The sequence below is a fragment of the Saccopteryx leptura genome, chromosome 1 (assembly GCF_036850995.1).
Source record: "Saccopteryx leptura isolate mSacLep1 chromosome 1, mSacLep1_pri_phased_curated, whole genome shotgun sequence".
NCBI lineage: Eukaryota > Metazoa > Chordata > Mammalia > Chiroptera > Emballonuridae > Saccopteryx > Saccopteryx leptura.
Window position 1 is genome coordinate 197,889,388 of NC_089503.1, and position 26,207 is coordinate 197,915,594.

The following is a 26,207-nucleotide window of genomic DNA, read 5'->3' on the forward strand; positions in this document are numbered from 1 at the left end:
TCCTCTGAAGGAAATATTTCTTTTCCCAAGCACCATTTAGATTTAACGTGAAATTATTTAAAGTTTATTTTAATATGCCATACACGCTATAGGTGGAAAAGGTTAGCAACCTGAGTGTCTTGCCATGCTAGCCTTCTTTCATCGAAATATAATTTATTTTGTAACTGGCAATAAATGTTATTCTTTTTTTTTTTTTTTTTTTTATCATTTAAGGTGTCATAATTTATTTAATAGACATTTGTTTTGAACTCTTGCTATGCAAATATGCTGTAGTTGATTGTTTGCTTATTGATTCATTGATTTCATAAAAACATTGCACACTGTTTCTGGACTTTAGCAGGAAATAAATAGTCCCTTTGCTCATAAAATTTCTGATACCAGGAAATAAACATCCTTTGGGTCATGTTGAGAGTAGAAAATGTTGAAAATTTACAGCCAAAAGAAATTACAACAAGTATGTGCATTTAAAATTCTGCTAGATACTCCTAATTTGCCCTCCAAAATGATAATTAAGGGGTGGCCTCATTCCCAGACTTTCTCACGCTGCAATTTATACATCTCTTTTAATCTTGATTTCTAAAGCTGGCTTGTCAATGTTATTTTACTTTACATTTATCTAACTATGAGTGAATTTGGATGTCATTTCATAAATTTATTTGCTGTGTTTATTCTTTTTTTTTTTTTTTTTTTAAATAAATTTTTATTAATGGTAATGGGATGACATTAATAAATCAGGGTACATATATTCAAAGAAAACATGTCTAGGTTACCCTGTCATTAAATTATGCTGCATACCCCTCGCCCAAAGTCAGATTGTCCTTCGCCACCCTCTATCTAGTTCTCTGTGCCCCTCCCCCTCCCCCTAACTCTCCCCCTGTCCTCCCTCCCCCCACCCCTGGTAACCACCACACACTTGTCCATGTCTCTTAGTCTCATTTTTATGTTCCACCAATGTATGGAATCATGTAGTTCTTGTTTTTTTCTGATTTACTTATTTCACTCCTTATAATGTTATCAAGATCCCACCATTTTGCTGTAAATAATCTGATGTCATCATTTCTTATGGCTGAGTAGTATTCCATAGTGTATATGTGCCACATCTTCTTTATCCAGTCTTCTATTGAAGGGCTTTTTGGCTGTTTCCATGTCTTGGCCACTGTGAACAGTGCTACAATGAACATGGGGCTACATGTGTCTTCACGTATCAAAGTTTCTGAGGTTTTGGGGTATATACCCAGTAGAGGGATTGCTGGGTCATAAGGTAGTTCTAAATAAATGTTATTCTTAATCATTGTGAGGGCACATTAAAAACATAAAGCAAAAAACTTGAAAGAACCTGCCATTAAGTTTTACTACCAAAGCCACAAAGTATCTGAGATATATAGGAGGCTCTAAAAAGTACCTGAATTTTGCCGGCTTTCAAGGCCGCGAACATGCACTGAGCCGTGTTAAAAGCGTGTCTCCAATTATGATAGGCAACATTCTTCCGGTAATTTTTCTTCACGCTCAGAATCCACCTGCAGAGAACCTTTCGGGAAAGGAGCAGAAGCAGTTACAACTACTGCTGGCATTCATCACACGTCCGCTCTGCTCCGGGCACTGGCCACAGCCCCCACACCTAAGCCTCCCGACTCTGGGGCAGGTGCTAGGGTGCAGCCATTCATTCACAGGTGAGGATGGCGACAGTCAGAGGGGGCCAGACGTCACACTGGAGGAGTGTGACCGCAGCCCTCCCCTCCCCCCCGTTCACCACACCCACTGAACGAGATGCAAGACAGCACAGTGCTAAGGTATTGGGACACAGGGCGGGCCCTGATGAGCTTTCTGCTACGCGTCATCAATTAAGAGTGTTCAATTAGTCACACACGTGTGAGTTCACTTTGTAGAATGCAAGCAATCACTGCCAAGTTCTTCTTGGGTTCCATCTGTCTTTGAAGGTATTTGGTGCAAGGCTCTGGGGGCTGCCTGGGGACAAGGTGACGGGGCGTGCTCAAGGTGGGCTCCCAGTCCTGATGCAGTCATTGGTCCCCTGTCCCTTTTCAACTATGCTTCAGTCTTCCAACAGAGTTACTACTTGGTTACCAAGAAGTAATGAAAAAAGATGATACATGCAAAATAAAGTCCTGAGGTCCATATGAAAAAACACAGATATTTTAAATACGGGACGAAAAGGGATGGACTGTTGAGAGAAACCTCAGAGCTGGTTTCATTCACCTTCTGAGCGGTGTGCTCAGTGAAACCCCGGGGACCAAAGGTCCCTCTGCGTGGCTGGGTCTGGCTTAGCGTCAGACTCAGGTCTGCCTCCTTCCAGTTCTCAGTGACTTACACTGCTCTTGGGGCTCTGGAAAGATAACAAATATGTGCTGTTTTGCACACACGTTACCGGGACAAACACAGAGAGCTCTGCCCTGCGGGCTGGAACAGCAGCAGGGACAGGCTGGTGCTCTGACCATCGCCTATGCTGCCGCTGACATGGGTCAAACCACGCTTCCTCTTGCTGGTGGACATGGCTCGTGGGGGACCCGGGGGCTGGGTGGTGGGAGGCGGGGCTCCCGCACCCTCCCCTTGTCCTCAGGCCTTCCTGTTCCTGTGCTGTGGTCTGCTCACAGGGAGGGCTGATGCAGGGAACCCTATGTCCCCCGCTCTCCCCTCCCTCCCGGCCCCCACTCTCGGGGAGGATGCGCGTGTTGACCCCGTGCACGCCCAGCTTCTTTCATCGAAACCATTCTGAACGGGGCTGGCCAGGAAGAAGCAGTTCTGTCTTGTTAGGAGAATTTTAAGTAAAGACACACGGACCTCCTTGTGATGGGCTCCAAACCCTGCAGTGAAGTGTCGTGCCCAGTCACTGGGATTAGCACTCTGAGTCGAGGGAGCTTAGAGTGCTCTGGCAGCTTCCTGGGTCTGTGTGACGGTGTTCTCCCCGCCAGCCTCGCCCCTGCAAAGCGTCCCCCACCCCTGTCCCCTTCCCCGTCCTCAGGCTTTTGTGCATCCTGCTCTCACTGTTGGGACAGCTCTCCTCTCGCCCACTATCTGGTGCTGGGCACAGGGTAGGAGCCCAGCTAATGCTGTTACAATGGTCATTTTTCTTTAAAGTTCTCTGGTGTGCATTAGGTGACAGTATAGCAACTGCGAGACTTAAAGTCCATGTTTCACACTACCATCCAACACCAATTTCCTCTGACGTACCCAACACCAATTTCCTCTGACACACATGCACACAGATATGCAATACCAAACACATGTGCACACACATTCACACAGGTGTGCACATGGCACTTATGCACACACATGACACCTACAGTGCCATGTGCATGTGCGCGTGTGTGTGCGCGCGCATGCGCGCGCGCACACACACACACACACACACACACACACGTGCATGCTGGAAGGATGTCCCCACCTCGTGTTTCATCTGGAAGTTCTGCACAAGGTTAAGGTCGGTGAACATCCGAATCGTGCATAGTGCCGTTTCCAGGTCCGACAGCTCAAAGTCGCTGAAGCTGAAGTCGGTGATTCTCAGGGTCTGGGCGGATGGCACAACTGCGGCCTGGGGGAGGAGGAAGGGGTCCAGTCACTCACACAGCCAGCCAGTGCACGGGCCCTTTGGCCTCGCAGTGGGAGGCAGCGCCCTGGGTTTGCTTTTCCTCCTGGACGTAACACATTGGCGACCTCACAGCTGGGCGGCCAGGGGGTGGGTACGGGTGGCTGCCTGGGGACCGGACCAAGCCCAGGCTGCAGGACGAAGGCTCCCGACTGGCCCCTGTGCCCCCCAGGCTGGCTCACAGATATAACTACTGCGTGACCATGCTGCACTGCCCCAGGCTTTGGGGTGGGCGTCACTCGGGGAGTGGACAGTGACGACGTTCTCCGTGTTTTACGTTGAATTCTCAGACCACTGTTTTCCAGGCACGGAAACGTAAAAACAGGTGGATTTCCTCACCCCCGGGAGATGAGCAGATGTGCCCCCCTCAGCCAGGCCTGCTTCTAGCACTTGCTAGGGCTCCTGCTGGGGAGACTCGGGGTCCTGCCTCAGTGGCCTGGGTGGGTCTTGAGAAGCCGGTTTTGTTCCTTGAGGGGTCTGTGTTTTCCCTCCCACCCTTGGTGTGGACTCGACAATCACTTAATGGCAGTTAATGCCAGCCGTCTCGTCAGACACCTCGCTCTTCTCTTCGGCACCCCTCACACCCCTGCTTCTCCCCTGGAGCACTCGCTCTGCTTATGTGAGGAGCCCCTTTAAGGGCAGTTCCCGCCTATGGAAGGCTGACATGCCTTCAGAGCCCCCCCCCCCCCCCCCCCGCCTTGGGAATGCCCTTTGGGTTACACGGAGTTCACTGTGATGTACCGTCCTGTCTTCCTCCTAACTACTCTGGGTCTCTAGGCAGGCTGTGTCTTACACATCTTTGTATCCATTGGGACTACAAATGGATACAGTTTTGAAACGTGTTAACATGAACGTTTATTAAATGAATGGAAGGAAATAAAACCTCTCATTTCCTTCACTTAAGCTGAGTCACAAGTTCCGGTTCTGAGGACCCCAAACCTCTTTGGAGGGGGAGGCCCTGAACCCGGGTTGGAAAACTAGCTGACTTGGCACGTGCCTGTGATGATCTCTTTTGTTTGGTCCTGAATGCTTCACCAAATTTTGCCATATTGGTTCAGAATTGGGAGAGATTAAGCAAAAAGAATGGATTTCTGGTTTCTCCTGAAAAAATGCAGGCCACTATGAGTCCCAACTCCCACGCAGCCAACACTAGCCAAGGCCAGGGAGCCCTGGCTTCCACAGACAGGTTGAGTTTATCCTCAAATCTCTCGGGGGGCCAGCACTTGTGGGAACCCCATTCCCCCGCCTGGGACCGTCCGCCACGCCAGCACTTTGGCCAGGTGGAGCCAAGAGCACCTGATGGATGGAGCCAGTGCTTGGTGTGGGGTGTCACCTGAGCCCGGTCCCCTCCCTTTGAGGCATTTTCCTTGACTCTCCCCAAACCCCTTCAGCTTCCTGTGAAGATCTCGGATGTCACCACAGACTCCATGGACCTCCATCTTCGGAGAAATAAAAAGGTCAAGAAATAATAAAATTGTGCGGAGCAATCTAGCATTTCCTTGCCAGGGAGGGCATGGGCACCCCCTCCTGTTCAGCTCAACTGTCACACCTGACTTCGCATAAAGCAGACGGATGTGCTTAAACTTTAAATGCATGTCACCAGCTTTCTAGTCCAAACACAGACTTTTTCCCAAGCCGGCACCTCACGGGGTCCCACACACTGTGGTGGGGGCTGCGGGGAGGGGAAGAGGTCCCAGAGTGTTTGGATAGGGGCTCCTGTGCTGACAGCAGCCGTGGCCCACGTTGGAGAGGGAAGTGAGGAAGTGAGAACAGCCACCTTCCAGCTAGCTCACCGCACAGACCAGCTGTTCCTATCCGAGTTCCGCCCTCCAGAGAGAACACATGCTCTTTCCTCCAGGCATCATTACTTCTGCAGCAGGAAGCCTCTGCTTCCCTTCCTTTCGCAGAGGACAGTCTGGACACCACAGGCTGGAAGGCCAGCGCAGCTGGGGCCTCAGCACTGACCCTCACTCCAGCCTCGCTCTCCTAAGAGTGGCGTCTCTTCCTCCGCTTGCTGGGTCATACCACCCCCCTGGCCCAGCCCTCCGGGCCGACCGCCTGCGAACAGGTAAACGCAACCATTCAGAACCTTGTGGTCGGTGACACAGAGGTTCAGAATTTTGGGACTCATGACTCACATGCCTGAGGAGGTCATATGTCCCTTACAGCTCTCCTACCATCACCGGGGGGTTCAGCTTTCTGTTCGCTTTGCTCAGGTTTAGAAAGGTGATTTTTAAATTCCATGTTCTAAAATAAAACAGCCTGAATTTTCCTCAAGGCAGTGGACACAGCCCGGGCCATCTCCAGGGTTGGCGCTGGACACACCAAGCTGCTCTCAGCAACGGTTTGATTTGTTAGACTCTGCAAAGTGAGATTCCTGGGTTCATTTTTTCTCCAGGGGACAAGGTGACTTATTGCACAGCAGTGTCGGAGATGAACAGAAGTCACATGCTTTACGGGTTCTGTAAAGCAATGCAGTGCTGTAACGTGTCTGTGTCTCATGGAATAATCCGGCTCAGACCTGCTCCACATGAGGGCGCGGCGCTGCGAACCGTCAGACAGTCCCGCTGAGATACTTCATTTCAGGGCTTAATTCAAATACTGCTGGGCCCCTTCTAGAGCTGGGAGTTTAAATCTGTGTCACACACCCCCACTGTGGAACGAAGGACATGCACAAAACTCGCTGAGCTAACGGTTCCATCTGGAGAAACGCTGGACCAGGTCACCTCATTTTCCTTCTGGGCTCTTAAACCAAGAAAGACCCGAGTTTGCCTCTCATAACTCCTTAGAGAAAATTCTTTATGTAAGTCACCTGTCTGGGACTCTTTCTTAGTGCCTTGGCCCCTTCACACTATTCCTGTGAACATTAAAAAAAGAAAAAGAAAAACTCTGGAAGTGAAGTCCACTGACTAAGTGTGGAACAGGACCTATCTCTGGGGGAGGGCTGGGTGGGGTTAGAGGAGGCAGGACTCGGGGTTATAACAAGATCTTGCTTTCTCTGTGACCCTTAACCGAGGGCTATTGTCCTGAATAGCAGCTGTCAGGTAGGTGTGAACGTGAACCTGACCGACTGCCCGCCGATAGGACCGTTGCTCCATGTCCACGTTGCCCACCTGGGCAGCAGGGATGACCCCAGCATGGGAAGCCTCAGAGCAAGGCGACCAGGTCGGAGGTCTCTGAGGTTTCACTGCCTGAGCTGACCCCTGTTTATCTCTGTGTCCACAGGGCTCCAGGACCTCGCCGTGCCTTCTCCCTCTGGAACCAGACGCCACACTGAGGGACCAGGACAGCGTCCACGCTCCGCCTCTGACTCTGCCATGAAGGTAGGTGGACGAGCGCCCGGCTGCCCCGTGCTATGCTGCGTGCGTGGCTCCACACACAAGGCTTTCCTGTTCCAGCTGCTGTATTGGGTGGTTACTTAAAATGGTCAGTTCTAGGTTTTTCCGCTCAAGAAGAGAACGGGCTATACTCTATGAACAGAAGGTTACACGGTTCCTGCACGACAAGGTGTTTCCCCCTTAGTAAGCTTTCCACCTGCCTGTTCTCCTGCGGCTAATTTACAGGAGAGCGTCTACATTTGGCGTGCTCCCTGTTCGAAGGGAGTGGGCAGGGGGCCTGGGACCCGGCAGGGAAGGTCAAGGATGCCACGCAGCCTGTCAGCTTAGGGGAGACCGGAACTGGGCCGCACGGCTCCACAGTTTGCTCAATGGCGTGGTCTGCATGCAGGGCTTTCGGACAATGTCAGATGCTTCCGTGGGCTTCCGTGCCGTGTGTAGAGCATTTCGTCCCATAATTCCTTGGTGTTTGTTCAAGGTGCAAGTTCAGAGGAAGAGATTTTTCCTCAGTGATCCCTTCTTTAAGGAAATGATGGTCAGGGATCAAAAGGCTGTATTGGCTGAGTTTATTGGCAGCTATAGGCAGAGCGCCCCAGTCGGGGGTCTTATCCCCCTCTGCCGTCCCCAACTGCCACCGCTGCCACCCCCAGTCAGGGCCCTCTCTCATGGAGAGCAGTTTGGTTATGGGTCTTTGAATGACGTGCCCCCCTGACAGCCCTCACGTTGCATCTTGCAGAAGGTTGGTGTCTCCCTGCCCCACTTGTAACATGCGCCTGTAAAGGAATGTACACACTACTTTACCAAGCTGCTAGCATGCGTCTCTCTAAGAGAGAAGTGCGTCCCTGTGTGGGTGAAGGGAAAGTCCACTGACACAGGGAGCCGAACGCTTAGCCTCCTGTGGAACCAAACCTCGCAGAGAGTGATGGGAGAGAGCAGCCTGGGCTGGTCACATTTCTGTCAGTCGCTACAGCGCCATGTTTTATGGTCCCCCCCCCTTCTTTCTAACATTATGCAAGTGGATTCCTTTAAACCTCAGTGAGGAGGAGGCAGAGACTGCACAAAGTTGGACAATGAGTGTAGTTTCTGCAATCCATGTAAAGAAGGCAGGTTATCACGTCAGGATGGGGATAAAATACACGGATGCTGCTAAGTAAACTTTAGGGTAGACGTGGGACGGCAGCTGGGATGAGTCAGGTGTCTGGCGACGGCTCCAGGAGAGTTGAGGATGCCGTCAGAAATCACCTGCTAGCGGGACAGGTAAGACGAGCTTGCCGATTGAAGCAGGAGGCAGGCATCCCATGCTCTATTAAGTCTCATCAATGTGATCTCGACACAGCCAAGTCCACGTTGGGGACATTTCTAAAAACGAACGTACCCACGATGGCCTTCAGGAGGCTGGAAGGGCCCAGGCTGGCCCAGAGAGGGCGTCTAGCCCTGTCGGAGGAAGAGGCTGTCTGACCAGAGGACGGAGGCTCCTCCAGTTCAGTGACACTGGTTCCTAAGATCAGAGGGCTGACCCGTCTTCATTGTTTTCTGCGCAAATATTTTTCCATTAATAATTTTGCTATGAATATAAATTTTCCCAAAAAGTGAGAGGATGTGACCATCTTGACAGGAGGAACTGGAGCCCAGGCTGACACTGACGTAGGTGTCTGAGATTCAGGTTGGGACCTGGCTCTGCCCCTAACCTCCATGCCCGGCCACCATCACACCAAGCCCCGATCGAGCGGTTCACGGGAAGGTCACGGTGAGGCACCTTCGGACCCCGGAAACCCTGCCTGAGTGGTCAGCTTCTCCCGCTCTGGCTGTTTGGATACCGGAGACCGTTCACCACAGGGTCTCCGTTGGCTTTCAGGTGCACCACCCGTGGAGCAGAAGGTATAGGAACTGAACTGGGTCAGCACTGACCCCGTGACAAAACAGAAGCTTGTTTTAAATAGCTGAGCTCTGACCCATATTTCTTCACGGCTCTTGTAACAAGAGAGGAAGCAGACAGGTCCATCAGCCAATCCATCAAGTGCTCGCCTCCCTCCGATAAAGAAACACCAGTTCCATTCTGATAACTCACTAGGAACCATAACCAGGTCGGCCGGGTTCCATCTATTTTCAGCTCAGTGACTCGTGACTGAAGATTATTAAAAACATACACAGCCAAATGCTCAGCTTAAGGCCTTGTCTGTGTGAGACCCGAGTTTAAGCAAAGAGATGATTTGATTAAAAATAGAATGATCAATAAGCTCAATTAAATAAAATTTTAAAAAGCTCAAAGAAAGCAAGGGGTGTGGTAATAAGCATTCTGAATTTCCCACCAACAAAATCCCTTTTGTAGAACTAGAGAACTTTTCTGGCCACGGTATAAATGTTTAGTAGACTTAAGGACATGATTCTCTTAAGAGCTGTTTTTAAAAGTAAAAGTTAAGAACACATCTGGCTGCTTCTCAATTTATTTTGGGTTTTGAATTGGGATAAACGACCAGACGGGTGACAAAGGCAGTCGCCGTGGCTGTTGCCGGAAGACACAGGCACCTGTGTAGCTGGGGAGGTAAATGAGTTTTTATTTGGTTGACAGGAGACAGGAATTGCATTTGGTGGTGGAATTTCAAACAATTCAAATGAATGCTTTGACCTACAAGCTGTTTCACACTAAGTTTCTCAATGCAGCTGCCAGAAATCTATTTTCCAAGTGGAACAACAGATGGTTTCAAACAATACTGTAGTACAGCAATTTTCCACTAATCCAACATGTTTTTTCTCTTGCTAAAATTATAAACATAATTGGGGAGATAATTTTCAGATTTTTCTGAAAGACTGTGCTATTTTCAAAGTGAAAAGATAGAGTTTAACAGCCTGGTGATTTCTCAGCATTATCTTTAGAAATGACTCTGGATGCCCGTGTTTATTTGTCTAAAACAGCACATGGCAGGGGCAACCCAGACCTCATTTGAGAACCAACTTCATAATCCCACAGCGCCCACAAGCACTTAAAAATGTATCTGTCCATGGGATGGTTTCCAACTCACAATGTGCATTTCGTTCCAAACTTTGGCGTTCTAGGAGGGGTCAGACAAATGAATCAATTAAACCTGACGTGGAAGATACTTTAAAACCTCTAAACTTTTGTAAATTGAAGAAGAAAAAAAAAGCTCAGTCCTTCAAATACCATTGAGAACAAAATAAATGCAGCCAATTCCAAATAAGGCCAACCCCAAAAGAAGCCTAACCTTTCGGGGGGGAAAATCATCTGAATTTCTTCACATTTCTCTCGGCAAATGCTCAGCTGCTACCCAGTGATGTGAATGAGAACACGAGTCTACCGCCTCCTCCCTGCCTTTCTAGCACATTCTCTCTCTGTGCTGGGCCGTGGGCTGTGGGCACCTGCCCTGGGCCTCCTGGACCTATCTGGCCCATCGCTGCCCACCTGGGAGATCCTGAGTAGGACAACCTAGATGCTCTCAACCTGGAGTCACATGTCCGAACGCCAGTACCGCCGGCGTCCAGAGTGGTCGTGGACCACACACACTGAGTTAACGCACATGGAGAGCTTCACGCATGCCACTAAGTGGCCGGTGCTCCGGAAACATAGCTGTTCTTAGGACAGCCCCTGTCCCCTTGTTCCACGCTGAGCCCCCCTGGGGTCTAGATCACTCCCTGCCTTGCACTGTGCTGTCACCCACCTGCCCTTCCCTCCCTGCCCCAGAACACGCTGGCTCTCCTGTCTGTAAGTCCCGCTCACAAGCCCAAACCAAACCAAACGGTAAAATGTTCCAGGAATCAGCCACCACCCTTACCTACCTCGCTACTTCTTCACTCTCTCTCTTCTGCGAAACTTGTGTTTAAAACAGTCTGTATTCATGTCCACTGTTTTTCCTGTTTCCTCTTACCACGGGCCGTTCTACCTTGACCCTGCGTTGTCAACAGTCCCTCATCACAGAGCCCCCCCTCCGCCTCTCCCCGTCCTCATGGCTGTCCCCCGCCCACGGCCCCGGGACTCTCTCCTTCAGGAACAGGAGGCCCCCTGCCTCCCTGTTTACTGGCCTGTTTCTGTCTCAGCTTTCTTTCCCTGACTTCCATCCATTCCCCCCGGGGTCCGCCCTCCATCTCGCCCCCTCTCTCTGCGTCCCTGCCAGCTGCTCCACTGCCATGGTCCCACAGCCGCGGGGCCCCCGGCCCCGAATCCTGGAACCACTGCCCCTCGTTCCGAGCACCAGCCCTGCCACTGCAGCCCCATCCCCTTTCCTGCGTGCCACTGTCCGCCTGGCGGCCCCACGAGCACCTCCCGCTCAGCATGCTCCATGTCAAGGCAGCCGGTCCTCTTCCCTGTTCCCACTCTGTTCTCAATGGCCCTGTCCTTCTCCTGTGACCCATCTCCCTGCCTCTCCCGGCCCAGCATGCAGCACCATGGGGCTGTGCACGGGCTCAGGGGGCGCATCGACCCTGTGCACCCTGGCTCCCGCCTCCTGCCACGGGCCTTGAGCCAGGGCCCAGCTTCTGGGGCGTCGGGGTGGCCTCCAGGACCCCGCTGTCCCGTGTACGTGGGGAGATGCCCGGAAAGGCTCCAAGGGCTAGCATGCAGTGGCCAGAACAAGGATGACGCCAGGAAAGAATCTCCATGGTCCAGCCACGCCCTTCTTGTTCCTCACACAACTCGTCACGTGTCACATGCCTCATCATGTGTCACACAGCCCTGCACCAGGCCACCCCACACCGACACCCAGAAGGCCAGCTGTGGTTGTGAAGGTATAACTGCCTCTGCTTCTCACAGATCTCAACATGAGTGTCGGCCAACACCCAGCATACGTGACATCCACCTCCACCTCAGGGCGGTTTTCTCTCGCCGCACACGAAACCAGAATGGAACGGGACGTCAGGGACTGGCCTGACCAGAACCCAGTTTTAAACAGTGTTCCAGAAGCCACATGGTCAGAAATAAAAGTCACTCTTACTTCTCAATACCACTGAGTAGGCTCTCAGGAGCAAACCGTAATACCTTGTTGCCAGGACCCTAACCAAACAACCACTCTGCTGTCGCCCGGCCCCGTTTCCCTGGGAACTGAAAACCAAATTTAATTTTGGCCTGAGATAGAGGCAAAGATTAGGACAATTCTTAGAAAAAAACAGAATCATATCATGTATGGCAAAGTCAATATAAGTTATCCTCTTTGCCTGTGTTATCGGTGGCTTCGCAGCCCAGCAGGAAGCTGGAGCTGATAAAATATCTTTCTGAGTGTCCATCTAAATGTCTGCCACATTGGAGTCACCCTCTAGGGGGCCGTTGCCAGTGGGAGCAGATACCCTGAGAATGGCGTGGCTGTGGTTACTCATTTCCATAGAGGAGGGGGCTTACCGCCAAGGACTGCAGCTCCCGAGTCTCCTCCTCGGCCGCCGATGCGTGGTAGGACAGGACCTACGGGAGACACGGGGCACAGGTCATACAAGAGGGGCACCCCTCGCGGACGAGAACTCTGCGCTTGGGATTCTGCTGAAACCTCCTGGGAGGAGAACTAGACTTCTCAGAATGTCCACTGGTTTTGTGTTCTGCTTTCTTCAGCAGAGAAAATCCCAGATTTCCACTTAAGTGTTCATCTCAGGACACAAAGTTACACTCCCTGTCTTCAAAGAAATACTGCTTTTAGTCTGACAATGTTACTGTAACAGACACATTATGTAAAAGTCACAGTATAGGCTCAGACTGGGCAGAAAATTTAGTTTCAATTTTTTTTAAAACACATTCTTATGTATGCTTGTGTACAGACTTAGGAAAACCATCTTTGCATAAGCTGACATTTTAGTGCTGATATTTGGAAAGGACGTAGTCTGGAAGTGGCTCGCAAAGGAGGCCTGTGACCGCCGCAGAATTCATGAGAAAAATTTAATGGCTGGGGTAGAAGTGTCACAGAGTCGTGGACCCTTTGACACTCACAGGACTCAGAGCTGAGCAGAGCGATGCTGGCTTAGGAGTCCACCCAGTGACAGCTGAGGACAGCCAGACGCAGGGACTGTCCTGACCTGGCTGTGAGCTCACACCCGGTGACAGGACGGGGTGGGGGTGGGGCGGCTTGGACACACTTCCCGCGGCTTCTCCTTTGGGTCACCGCCCCTCCCCCGGCAGGGTTCGAAGGTCAGGGCTCTGCAGCTCTTATAACTGAACACGAGGGTCCTCAATTCCCACATTCAAAAGTGAGAAGGGCCTTTGAGCAATGGAATGATATTTCAGACACTTTTTTTTAACCAGGGCAGTGGCTGTATTCAAAATGTCTAGCATAGTTTTATAGCATGTTTTCGAGAGTTAACTCTGGACAGAGACAGCACAGATTTACCAAAACTTCCCCCAAAGTTTTAGAATTGTTGTTAGAAAGGTAACCATTTTCAGGCTTCTGAACATTCTATGTATACATGCATGTATGTATATGTAGCACTGAAGTATGTGTGTGTGTTTCTGCATGTGTATTTGGAGCTGGGATCTCCTGGGGTTTATGATCTGAGGTCTCATCTACTATGACAGCAAGGTAGTGAGTGTTGGATGTCCACTGTAGGAAGCAAAGTGAACCATCCTGGTTATGTGGAAAGCTCGACGTATAGTGCATAACCTTTTAGCTTTTCAGGTTGGGCATTTATTTATTAGGGGATCGAGGAAAAGTTCTAACCCGCTGACTTGGGCTCATCTCAGCTAGACGAGGGCGGGCAGGTGTTCACCTGCATTCCACACCAACGTATGGATGACTCAGAGGAGACACGGCCCTGTTTGTGGCCTGTTTTCCCCATAGTGGTCCATGATGGATGGGGCCTCAATCAGAATTTTCAGGAGTCGGTCCATTAACCTCTAAACTGAGTTTCTGAGAGACTATGAGTAGCTAGTCTGGGGCTTGAACCTGTGCCTGACTTGCATGGATTTTCTTTTCTCCTCCTTGTGGCTGATTCTCTGAGAGCACTTAGGGCCCTGCATCTGTCTTGCAAACCACGTGACTGAGGACAGCTGTTCTTAGGGCGAGATGGGGCCGGTGGGCTGCGGCGGCAGTGACACCGACCTGAATGGATGACACGGGGGTCAAGGGTCGCTTTCTGCCAGAAAAAGCAGAGGACTGATGGGACAAACCGTGTGCCGGAGCATTGGTTTGGTCATGGGACCTTGGACGGGTCTCTAAAGCAGGGGTCCCCAAACTTTTTACACAGGGGGCCAGTTCATTGTCCCTCAGACCGTTGGAGGGCCAGACTATAAAAAAAACTATGAACAAATCCCTATGCACACTGCACATATCTTATTTTAAAGTAAAAAAACAAAACGGGAACAAATACAATATTTAAAATAAAGAACAAGTAAATTTAAATCAACAAACTGACCAGTATTTCAATGGGAACTATGGGCCTGCTTTTGGCTAATGAGATGGTCAATGTGCTTCTCTCACTGACCACCAATGAAAGAGGTGCCCCTTCTGGAAGTGTGGTGGGGGTCGGATAAATGGCCTCAGGGGACCACATGCGGCCCACGGGCTGTAGTTTGGGGACCCCTGCTCTAAAGTATCCTGGGTCTGCTTCCCTGGCCATCTAAATGGGGACATGATGCCATGAGGGTGGTGACACAACGGAGTGGTGAGCCATGAGGAGGGGAGGGGAGAGTCAACTGAGCATCCGCTGTGGACACCAGGAGCCCCCCACACCCCCGGGCGGCTCACCTCAAGTGTGACCATCTGCTTGGCCATGGCTCTCTCCACAGCTTCGTACATCTGTGTGTTCTGGATCCCCAAGCCGCAGAAGATGACGAAGGCTTCCAGAAACTGCTCGTCGTTCCGGTTGAAAGGCTTAACCTTGCCCGTGCTCTCCTCCATCTTGTTGATGAGCTGGCAAACCCCTGGAACGGCCCAAGCAAAGCAAAGGAGCAGATGTTGCTAGTCATGGTCATCGTTTGTACTGACTTTAACAGCCCCACCCCCACCCCCCAGAAAGAGACCGTCTTATTCTTTTCTCTTGGGAATGCCTGACCTCTCAAAATAGCAAACAGATCCTCCCAAATACAGTATAAGCTACAAAAAACTGAACGGAATTTATGTACCCGGAAACCCATTCCTCACAGTCCTAGACGTAAGGCTGCTTGTGTTCAGAAAATCCTAGACTGCTGTTTACTTCCAGACTTGTGGTGAATTTTAGGTCACTTGAATCCCCAAAGCTAGTTTGTCCTTTGGAGACTAATTGGGTTTTTGCACACTTGCCAAGGGAACGATTTTGATGCACATCAGAATTTTGGGTCACGAAGACTGCCTGTCCTTACTGAGAGACCAGAAGTTAAAAAAGCATGACCACATGCAAAACAGTTCACGCAGAAAACAGACAATTCATGCAGGTGGTCTTCCGTTTCAAACACGGACCTCTGCGTCTAGGAGAGTCATGTCTACAGACGACTTTTAATACTGCACATAAAAATGATGCTTCATTCAGAAATAAAAGTGGAATTAATCTCTGAAGAAAACCATAACCTCCTACACCCTGGCCTCTCTTTGAAAGTCCAGCATGTCACCAATAACATAAATGGAAGGGGACAGCAACATTTGGATAAATCTCCACTAAGCCATTTGTTCTGTGAGGTTCTGAGCCTCGCGGTCTGTCTGCGGGGACCAGGTGGCCTCCTACCTCTGGGTAACACAGTGTTATTAAATTCCTTATCTCTGCTGTCTCTCAGTCTGTAACAACAGCCGTGCACCATCCGCACCCTGGAGGGGAGGCCTCGTGCCGAATGCCTTACTATGCAGATGGTCTCACCACTTAGAGTGAGGGAGGTGTGACCGGTGCATTTTACAGATGAAGAAACTGAGTCTCAGAAAGGTGAAGTCGTGTGCTGAAGGCCACTTAGCTAGTGTGTGTGGGTGTCCCACTCGAACCAACCCCAGCTCAGCCTGGCCCCGAAGGCCACCTTTTGCCACAGTGTACCGCCTGGTGTCTTTTACCTCCCTGCCAGCCGCTCCCACCAGGAACTTGTATCTTAAAATTGTGAAATATAAAAGTATAGATATAAACATGATATGTATATGCCAATGAAATCCACTTTATTTGTATATTAATCAGTTCTAATGGTTCCTTCCCCCCGTCCTGTAATAGCGTATGGACTGCCATTCTGTCTGTTTCTATTTTTACTAGCTTCAGCTCTCACACGTCCGTGATGTTATTTAGTTTGTCAGAAGCACTTGTGACAATTCACACTTTCCTCCGCAGATTTTAAATTTCATCATTGCCAAGTGACCCTTGGCAATGTTGTTTTTACCTTGAATTCCATTTTGTCTGATATGATTACCTCTATTCAAATTTTGCCCATTTTATGTAAAATGCGTTCTTACACCCTCCTATCTTTGCGGAGTTCCTCAGCGTTTCTAGTCCAACAGAGGCCAGCTTCTCTGCTGCCCAGGGTTGCCATGACGTTTTTCTGCATCTTCCATCAGGGTTTGAAAGAATAATACTTCCATTTGCTTTGACTTAGCAGATTTTCACTTTTTATCAATTTAAGCTGTACTCTCTTAGTTTTATTTTGCCTCTATCGCTTCTCGGCCTTTTGGCTAAGATCAAGTGTAGTTTTATTTTGTCTCATTTCACTTCAACTTTTACGGCCCTGTTTCCTGGCGCCCATTATGACCAGGTGTCATTTTCGTTTCTCCAAGTGGGGAAGGAACCGGATGTCATAAGCGTTACAACCAGCTGGCGTGTTCCACGGCAGGCCCCACGCTGCTTCATTACACCTGCGCTTCGAAAATCCCAGCAGGTATTTTTATGCACCAACGAGCAGCTCCTGAGATAGCCAGGTGATAAAATTCAGGATGAAAAATAAAATGAAGTGGGAGTCAAATTTTTACACGTAAGTAATTTTAGAATGTCTGTGCTTCAGAATCAGGTAGCTACACAGACACGAGCCCAGGGGATCGGGCTACACTGAGAACACACGGCTAGTAACCAGCGCCCACTTCTCAGACTTCCCGTTAAACCCCGTGTGGGACCGACCGTGCCATCCCTTTCACTGTGCTCCTCACTAACAAAGACGTGAGTTCCTACAGAGGAGATGTTCTCATCTTTCTTCTTCTTTTTTGGATGGGAGTTGGGGAATTCATTCCTACAAAATACGCCCTGAACTGGCATGAAAAAAAGGCGTAAGAATTTCCAGTAAACACGATATGGGAAAAAGGCATAGTTAGCCTAACAACTAGGGGAAGTAGTTGGTTAAAATAAATAAATGCGGAATGGGAAAAATATTCCCTTCATCTTGTTGGAAGAAGCCAAGTGCTGGAAATGCTCTGTCTCAGCCAGAGCACGAAGGAAGACACGTGACAGGAAGCGCAACCCTGGGGATACATCTGATGCTACAACAGGCCCCATGCCGGTCTGAGGTCTGCAACTCCATCTCCATGTCAGTAACGGAAAACGATGAGGGGGACGGACGATCACAAAACACACGTGGGCCCATCCGTCTCTCTGCGTGTGACTCGACGGGGACTCTCTATCAGAGTTATGTAACGGCAGAGTCTGCTCTGTGACATGTGACAGAAATGATCCACAGCCATGACCCTTTCCATGCTGCGTCCGAGGGTGCAGAGTCCAGTCGGGAACACAGATTCTCCGCCCTGTCACGCTTATAGAACTGCAGGCACAGCTGGAAATTTCCTTCTCATACTCGGAATCAACTGGAGTCCCCACCTACAAACCTACTACGGGAATCATTCTTCTTCTTCTTATTATTATTATTCCTTTTTATTTACAGGGAATTTTCCTCTCCAAAAACAACACTTGCTTACTTTGGGCTCTGTTCTCAAGTTAGGGGGACAGGAAATGGATGCCGAGGAAAGTCCAATTGTTTCTATTGGCACGCTTCAATTTGTGTGTGTGTGTGTGTATGCGCGTGCGCACTTGTCTGAAACAGGGACAGGAGGGTAGACTGTGGGTTTTTGAATAGGTGTGATGGGGTAAGTGATATGCCACAACCTTCACACGGGTCAAGGGCAGCGGAGGCTGTGAGTCCCACTGTACCTGGGTTCTCCCTCTGCACGCACACACCCCCAGCTCTCCTCCTCCGCCCGGTGACGTGAGCCACTTCCTGCGCTCAGGCCCCCCATCCCCCGGCCGTCGTGTTCCATAGAGACACTGCGCAGCAAAGCTGAAGTTGAGACCTGACGTGGCAGGTGGCCACAAGGTTCTTAGGAAAACTTACTCGTGAATAACATGCCCTTTCTGGGATTTCATTTCACATTCTGAGAGGTCTAAGGCAGCTGTAATCAAGTCTTTTTTTTTTTTTGTATCCTTAAGTCTTTTTTTTTTTAATTAATTTTAGAGAGAGAGGAAAGGAGAGAGAGAGAGACATTGAGTTATTGTTCCACTTTATGTATTCAGTGGTTGATTCGTATATGTGCCATGACATACAATCGAACCCACAACCTGGGTGTGTCGGGACAATGCTCTTACCAACCGTGCTACCTAGACAAGGCTGTAATATATCTTTATACTTATATCAGAAAGCATAATATACATGTAATATATATATGCATACTATATATATAATATATATAATAATATATATGCATGCTATATATCATTATATATGTGTGCATTGTATATATTATATATAGATTATAAACTATAGCAGCGTTTTCGCCTTGAACTTCTGGGAGATCAAATCTCATCGCATAGTGTTTACTGGGTACCCTCCTGTAGGGCACCCTCATCAGCTTTCTTTTGCTGTTTGTGTTAGAGAGCTGATGGATCTGACGGGTGGCCGTCCTGAAAAGAGAGCCCCTGTACATGCTCACTGGGCTACAGAGACTACGCAGACCACAGGTGACCAAACCACCAAGCAGAGAGTGGCCAGGGCTGACCCCAGCCACGCAGGATTGGACACTAGAACACCACGCAGAGGACAGCCTCCTATGGCGGGGTTGGTCGCAGAAACTGAGCTCACAAGACCGATACATAAAACCAGAAAAGGCTCATATCCGGCAAGATTGGTCCCAGGGCACATACTCCTGCAAGCGCAGCCCGTGGCTCGCGTCCAGGTCACTGCTCCATGCTAAGGAACAACTGTCAAAGCAATCAGTACATTTAAGAGGATGAGACAGTGCATTCTCTTCCTAAGAGCTGACCCACGACAGAAAGGAAACTGACCAGAACACAGAGACGCTTCGTGCCTGAGCTGGGACAGCACCTCAGTCAGGATGCCCACTGGCCAAGGGGCTGGACCGTGAGGGGTTATCAGCCACAGCCTGCAGCACCCATCGGCACCAGCGTGATGGGCTCCAGTGGGCACACTGAGAAGTCTCCACACGTCCCCACATGAGGGACAAATGGCCCGGCTTCTGGATGGAACCTGGATAGGCAGTTTTCAGTATTGCCCCCCCCCCCCCATTTTAATGACAGTACCTTCCTCCGTCACCTTGCTGATGGATACTCTCCGTCAATAAGACTGCAGTCCAGTCTCGAAACCTGGAAATGATTCTGACTTTTCACGGTCAGTCGACACAGTGAAGCCTGGCTCCCTCTGGACTTTTCTTTCAGGACCCTCCTACCTCTTTCTGTTCCAAGCTCTTGTGATAAAGTTAACCACTGTTAAGACTGTTTTCCCAATTACCCCATATTTTCTGCTCCACTATTAACATCATGTGCCAGGCCAAGAAGCAAACATGTCAGTGACGGGAAACATCACTGTGTCTGTCTGAGAATACACCTTCCACCAGTCCTGACATCAGTGCCTCCCTCCAGCCTCCTCCAGGGACACCAGCTCCCTGTGGGCTGGGGCTTCTGCTCTGCTCACTGATTTATCCCCAGTGCCTAGGACAGCGCAGTGCTCGTCAAGTTTTTTTTTTTTTTTTTTGTATTTTTCTGAAGTTGGAAACGGGGAGGCAGTCAGACAGACTCCTGCATGCGCCCGACCGGGATCCACCCGGCATGCCCACCAGGGGGCGATGCTCTGCCCATCTGGGGCGTCGCTCCGTTGCAACCAGAGCCATTCCAGAGCCTGAGGTAGTGGCCACAGAGCCATCCTCAGCGCTCTGGAAAACTCTACTCCAATGGAGCCCTGGCTGCGGGAGGGGAAGAGAGAGACAGAGAGGAAGGAGAGGGGGAGGGGTGGAGAAGCAGATGGGTGCTTCTCCTGTGTGCCCTGGCCGGGAATCGAACCCGGGACTCCTGCACGCCAGGCTGACGCTCTACCACTGAGCCAACCGGCCAGGGCTTGTCAAGTATTTTTGATGAATGACTGACTACAACCTACAATTTAAACCACAGACTCAAAAAAAAAAAAATCAGAAACCAAGAAGTGAGACTGTAAGGCGATACATATTATCAACTTGATGTCTCTCAGTCTACTAACTTCCAAGGCGTCATCCTGAAACAGAATCTGTTAACGTAGGATGAGGATAATTGCAAAAACACATAGTTGTCAATATTGAACAGCTGCCTATGGTTATTTCCAAATCCTTGTATCATTTCAATTTTTGTCTTTTACACATTTTCTTCTTTAAATTCACACTTGAAAGACAGAGGTTTCTGGGAATGCATTTTCCTTCAGTAGGGCAGCGTCGGGGGGTCGACGAAAAGGCTTACCTATCACTTTATTCTTCTTTCCGTTTTTTATCGGCATACAAAGCAAACTTGAAATTCCCTTCTGGTTGGTGTTCCCCGTGTTTTCATTCTAAACATAAAACAAGAAAACCAGCAACAAGTTACGGGTAGACTGATCTGCCCGTTAGATGCTGTTATGTAAACCATTGCAGACGTCTGAAAACCACTAACATAAGTCAATCTTTTATTAGCTGGAGTGACAGAGGGCAGAAAATGGACAAATTACAATGAAGTTCACAGGCTTGCAATATAAAGCAATTAGCCTTCATATTATTTAAAATAATAAATGTTTTAGATTTATTTTTATTTTTTTCTCCATTTTAAACTTACCCAGCAGCTGACAGGACAGGCAGGCCCTCGACCTGCGTACCTGTCTCAGGTACGCCACCCCCATACCACTGGCCCCTCTGTGATGCCCACCCAGTTTCTAAAGCCCACATTGCTGACTGCTAAGAGGTCTGTTAGATATGCAAGAAGAGCAGCCAGATAGCCACCTCAACGTGCTATCACCTTACTTGTTGAATCAAGTAAGAGAAAAGGCCTGAATTCAAAGTTCCCAGGGGCTAAGAAAGTCATCTCTGCAGCTCTGCTGTCCAGGAAAACAGACTGTCCCTTTTCCACAGAGCTACTCCACGCAGCCCCCCCCCTTGTTAGGTGACCTCAAGCCATGTGGGGCTTCATTTCTGAGGACAGACTCAAGCAATCCCATCTAAGGAGCATCCCTGACGTTAAGTAGGAAATAGAGAAATGATCTCAAAATCAGTTTATGATCATTCGTTAACACGTTTGTAAAACTGGGAAAAACACACAGAAAAGCACCCAGGTGTCCCCGACCAACTCTCGGCAGATGTGAAGAGCCATTTTACTCGCTGTCATCAGATAGGGGACAGCATGGGTCACTCCTCAGCAGGCAATGCCAAGGCCAGCCCCCCCAGGTGAGGAGTAACCGTTAGCCCAGATCCGATGGGAAAACCACCTTTGGGCTCCATGTCCAACGCCGGGTCCCTTACCGTCCAGGGAAACCTCCGGTCCTTACTGACATCGGGGATGTTAAGCACCTCCATAGTGTTCTTGACGTACTGAGCGTACATGTAGTTGATTCTGTTGGCCTCGCGTTCCCTGTGGAGAGAATGCGTGTGAGTTCTCTCTGGGCAGTGAGAACACCTGGGCAGAGAAGAGGTTAGAAGGGATCACAAGAGAGACAAGCCTGCCTCAAATGACAGGGCAGAGTGTCTGTCTGACTTGGAAAATGCCGCCTTGAATGTCTTTGACGATTTGCAATTGTGGTAGTTGCTATCACTGAAATGTTTTCAAGAGACAAAGACCCTCCATTTTTCCACTAGCTACAACAAATTCTTAAATGCCACAAGTAATCTCATTGCCATCGTTAACGGGCATGTCGATTTTCGTGCTGTTTGACGTAAAATGAACCTTTCCCCGTGTCTCATTTTTCATCAGATTATAGAACGACTAAGGACTGGCCTGTTTTACTTCCTCAGCTGTTTACTTTGTATCTCCATTGCAGTAATCTATCTCTTCCACCTTTCAAAAATTAGGGGAAAGTCAGACATGACCAGATGATATTTATTAAGCAAACTACTCTCCTCTCCTTTTCTTTAAGATCTTTTATGGTACTTTTTAAATTAAAAAATTAAATCTTCTTCCAAAGGTTTTCTTGAATGTAGACTACCTTTCCCAATTTTCTTCCAGTTTCTTGCTTAACAAATTGGACACAAAAGACTGATCTGATGTCAGTGAGTCCAGGACCAGGGCCAGGGCCAGGGTTGGCACAGTAAGCGCTGGGGGTCGGCCGGCTCTCCTGGCCTCTGCCGGCCCCTCGTTCTGATTCTCTGAGCAGTTTCTCCTTGTGACTGTCCTGCGTACCTAACCCAGTCTCGGCCTCTGCTTCTGGGAGGCCCGGCTAACACAGAGTCGGCTGCTTTTCTTACACAGTGGGGGTGGTACAGGAGAACATCCTCGGGAAGACAGGGAGGGGTGTGGAGCTGGGAACCCCGAAACATCCCTCTGCTTTCGGGCGAATGGGAGTCACTGCCGCCCTGGACGCCCAAGACAGGAAAGCACGGCAGAGACACAGACCCAACGGCGGAGACAGAGGACTAACCTCTCTCCGGAGATGTTCTAAAGCGAGTTCTGTGCAGCATCTCATCTGGTGCTAACCACCAGCCTGCTCTTTGTAAAAAGCACCCCCATTTTACAGATGAAGAAACCGAGGCGTCCAGGGGTTAAATGATTTACACAAAGCCCTAGAGCTAGTAAGGGGTGGAACTTCAATAGGGAGTCTGATTTCAGAGTCTAGACTCTTCTACCCGGTGTTTCTTAAAGGGGTAGAAACCCTTTCTCTGCTTGTCAAAGCAGTAGGTGCTACTGCGTTTAACTACAATTATGTTTTCTACTATAGTAATCATTAACTAGTATACGTAATTCAGGAAAGTGAGTTTAGAGGATTCACCCCAGATAGTTGTCATTTTATGTGTGACTATTATGCTAAAACTCTGGATTTGTAAATTAACATAAAATGAACTAATGTGGAGTCATAGCACTGAAAGCTCTCATTACTAAACTTAAGAGCAAACATCCACTGTACCACCTCCTACTCGTTTCCCCCTTGACTGGGTGACTCTCTGATTGGAAGCCCAGAAACCACAGCCTCCCACACCGGAAACGAGCTCCCCTCCCGGGATTCTCAGATGACCTGCCTCCCAGCAGCAGGCTGTGCTCCGTCCAGGGATGATCTGCTGTGAATAATTATGCATCATGCGCACCCCAAGCGGTTCTTAGTGTTACCTGTAACGTTTCAAACACTGTCTTCAGTCGATCGTTTTCATTTATAATAATAAGTGGGGTTGGTTGCAAAAATAGCAAAGGAGCCAGACTTTTCAGCTGGCTCGGGAACTGCCTAAAAAGAACGAATGAGCTGCTCACCGCTAATGCCTTCCCCACACCACAGAGTGTGTGGACGGACACTCTGTTTAATAATGAGAAATGGAGAGGCCTAATTCTACCACAAGCAATTTCAGAAAGATAATAGAGACTCTGCTGGTAACCTGTGGATATCGGTTTAGTCCTTCTCCCAAAAGCAGAAGCTCTTAAACACCATTTTGATTCAGAGTTTTTGCCAAGTTCAGCCTCAAATCTAATTTTTATTAAGAAAAAGAAATTCACATCACTAAGTCCTTAATAGTATCATTAGAATAACAGCTATGTTTTAAATGTTTAGCAGACATAAGGCATTAGTGTTGAATAATTTTCACTACTGTAAAATCAGTGAGTGAATCAGTTAAAATGATCTATGCAAATTAATCTCTGTGAAGGAAGGCACACCTACCTACTTATCTTTTATAAAAATTATCTTGATACTGTTTCAAATGTTTAAAAAGATAAAAATGAAAAGACACCTTCGTTTTGCTTAACAGAAAGGCAATGTGGTATTCACCGGAAATAAATTGAATTTATAGTAAGAAATTAAACACATAGTATTAAAAAAATGCACATTTACCAGCAGGGGCCACTATTACACCAAGTCGCTGGGCTTATCAGCTATCACTACAAGGAATTAGAGGACCTGGCTAAATGAATAATAAGAATAAAAATGCAAAATATAAAATACAATTACATAGACAGGCTGCTGCACAGGTGTTCAGAGGTCAATCTAGACAGTTCATAATTTTATACATTTAATATGCATCATCAAAACAATTTCGTACCATCCCATAGCTATATATACTGCTCACAAAAATTAGAGGATATTTCAAAATGAATATGAAGCAATTAAAAAAAGAAGCATTTGATTTTTTTATTAAACAAGAACATCAGAAAAGCAAACAAGTCAAAGTTGTTTGATTATGCAAATGAGAGGCAAAAGCAACTTTTATTTCATTGGTAAAAATGCACCAGACAAAAAGCTAAAAGTACTGGAGTGTCTGCACGTTCTCTGATCCCATTTTTGTGAGCAGTATATATATATATATTTATATTCATAAATATACATGTACGTTTGTGTGTGTGTGTGTGTAAATGCATTATTTATGCAAGCTGGAAAGTAAAATAGTCAAGTATTTACATGTCTTTTCTAGAAGTCATCTAAAACGGTCTTTATAAAAAGCAACAAAAATGTCATGGCATCAAAAAATCAAACTAATATACAATATATTGAGGCTCAGACTAGGAATAATAGATTCCATCACTGAACCAGGCAGTGAAACCTGACACCAGCATGAGAGAGGGAGGAATGCACGCTCACCTCACCAGGGACGTGGGCACATTGAAACCCACGTGTAAAAGGGGTTCATTACAGACCACACAGTGTCCCCTATGCCAGAGACCCACAGACGGGGGCTTGAGGGAGAAGAGACGGAGAGAGAGGGGTAAAACTTCAGTTCAGACCAGCCGTGCCCAGAGGAAAAGCAAGGACGGAGGCTCAGTTACGATGACGTGAACTTTAAATGACCGCGGGGCAGCAGGACCTCTGGGGGGCGACACCTGGCTGCTCCACCTGGGCACCCACCCCCAGCCCAGGTCAGCCGCAGAGGTCTAAGTCAGGGGTCCTGTCTGAGTCCCGGGAATCCCCCGGTGTCCCAAGTTACAACCTGCCCCTCGGCTGGCTGATGCCTACAGTTCTTTTCACAGGAGAGAAGAAGGCTTTTTTTTTTTTACTGTCGCGTGTTGCGAAAAAATAAGTCTAGGCGTGATTAGTTTTTATTTAAATACAATCCCTTGACTAACAACTTTTAGTCGCCGTGGTAGTTTCTCCATCTTGATGGGGGAAGAGCTAAGAGGACGGGGAGGGTGAGAACAGAGGGGAGGGAAAGAAGAAAGACAGTGCAGTCCAGGTCGAAGAGGGCGGTGTCTGCAGCCCTGCAGGGACCGAGGGGGCGGGCGTCACAGTGCAGACACAGTCAGGCTGCGTGCTCCCGTGTGCTCCCCTGCTGCTCGGCCCTGTCCGCTCCGCAGAGACCAGTCTTGTTTCATTTTGTTCCCGACTCTTTCATTCCAAGCCTCTTCTTCCAATTTTTCTTTTTTGTGTGATGAATGTTTTCAAAGATACACAGATGTTGAAAGTGCAACGAATGTCCTACTCCTGGATGCAATAGCTTTTGAACACTCTGCCACATTTGCTCTGTGTGTTTCACAGTCAATGTCGCTGTATTTTCTCATTTATCTTCAGCTGAACCATTTTCAAGTAAGGCACAGACATCGTGGCACCTTAGCGTAGATCTCCTAAGAATCAGAGTGCTCCCCTGCTCACTTCGGTGTCTCCCTAATTCCAAAGAAAAGCAACGCTAGTTCCCCATCGCCACCTAGTCCACAGTCAAAGTTCAGTCGTCCCTGGAAATGTCCTCGATAGCTCTTTGTTTTGTTTTTAGGTGGGACCTACTCAAGGTTCCCATACTGCACCTGGTGGTGAGGACCACCCTCCCTCCATGTTACCAGTTATAGTGACCTTTGAAGGGACCAGGCCAGTTTATCCCACCTAATGTCCTACTGTCTAGCTCTGCACAGAGGTCGTTTCTAAAGCATGACCACCAAGGTTCACTATGTGAAATACTTCCCTGAGAGGTCCACTGTAGTGGAAAAAATCCAAAACTTTAATGTGAAAGAGGGAAGTTAAGGCAGTGTTCTATATCCCTGATCACTTGAGCCTCTCAGATATAATATCAATGATTACTGGT

The 26,207-nt window shown here is 48.6% G+C and overlaps 1 protein-coding gene across 3 annotated transcripts in view; it reads right to left on the reverse strand.

The window, feature by feature from the left end:
* The window catches only part of PDE5A (phosphodiesterase 5A), a 104,832-nt gene that overhangs the window by 21,803 nt on the left and 56,822 nt on the right, over positions 1-26,207 (reverse strand). For all 3 annotated transcript variants that reach the window (XM_066384430.1, XM_066384449.1, XM_066384439.1), the window contains exons 8-13: positions 21,528-21,636; positions 20,500-20,587; positions 14,607-14,782; positions 12,281-12,340; positions 3,401-3,547; positions 1,403-1,528 (exon numbers count right to left, since the gene is read on the reverse strand). In XM_066384430.1, the coding sequence (XP_066240527.1) occupies positions 1,403-1,528; positions 3,401-3,547; positions 12,281-12,340; positions 14,607-14,782; positions 20,500-20,587; positions 21,528-21,636 (706 nt within the window). The remainder of the gene's footprint in view (positions 1-1,402; positions 1,529-3,400; positions 3,548-12,280; positions 12,341-14,606; positions 14,783-20,499; positions 20,588-21,527; positions 21,637-26,207) is intronic.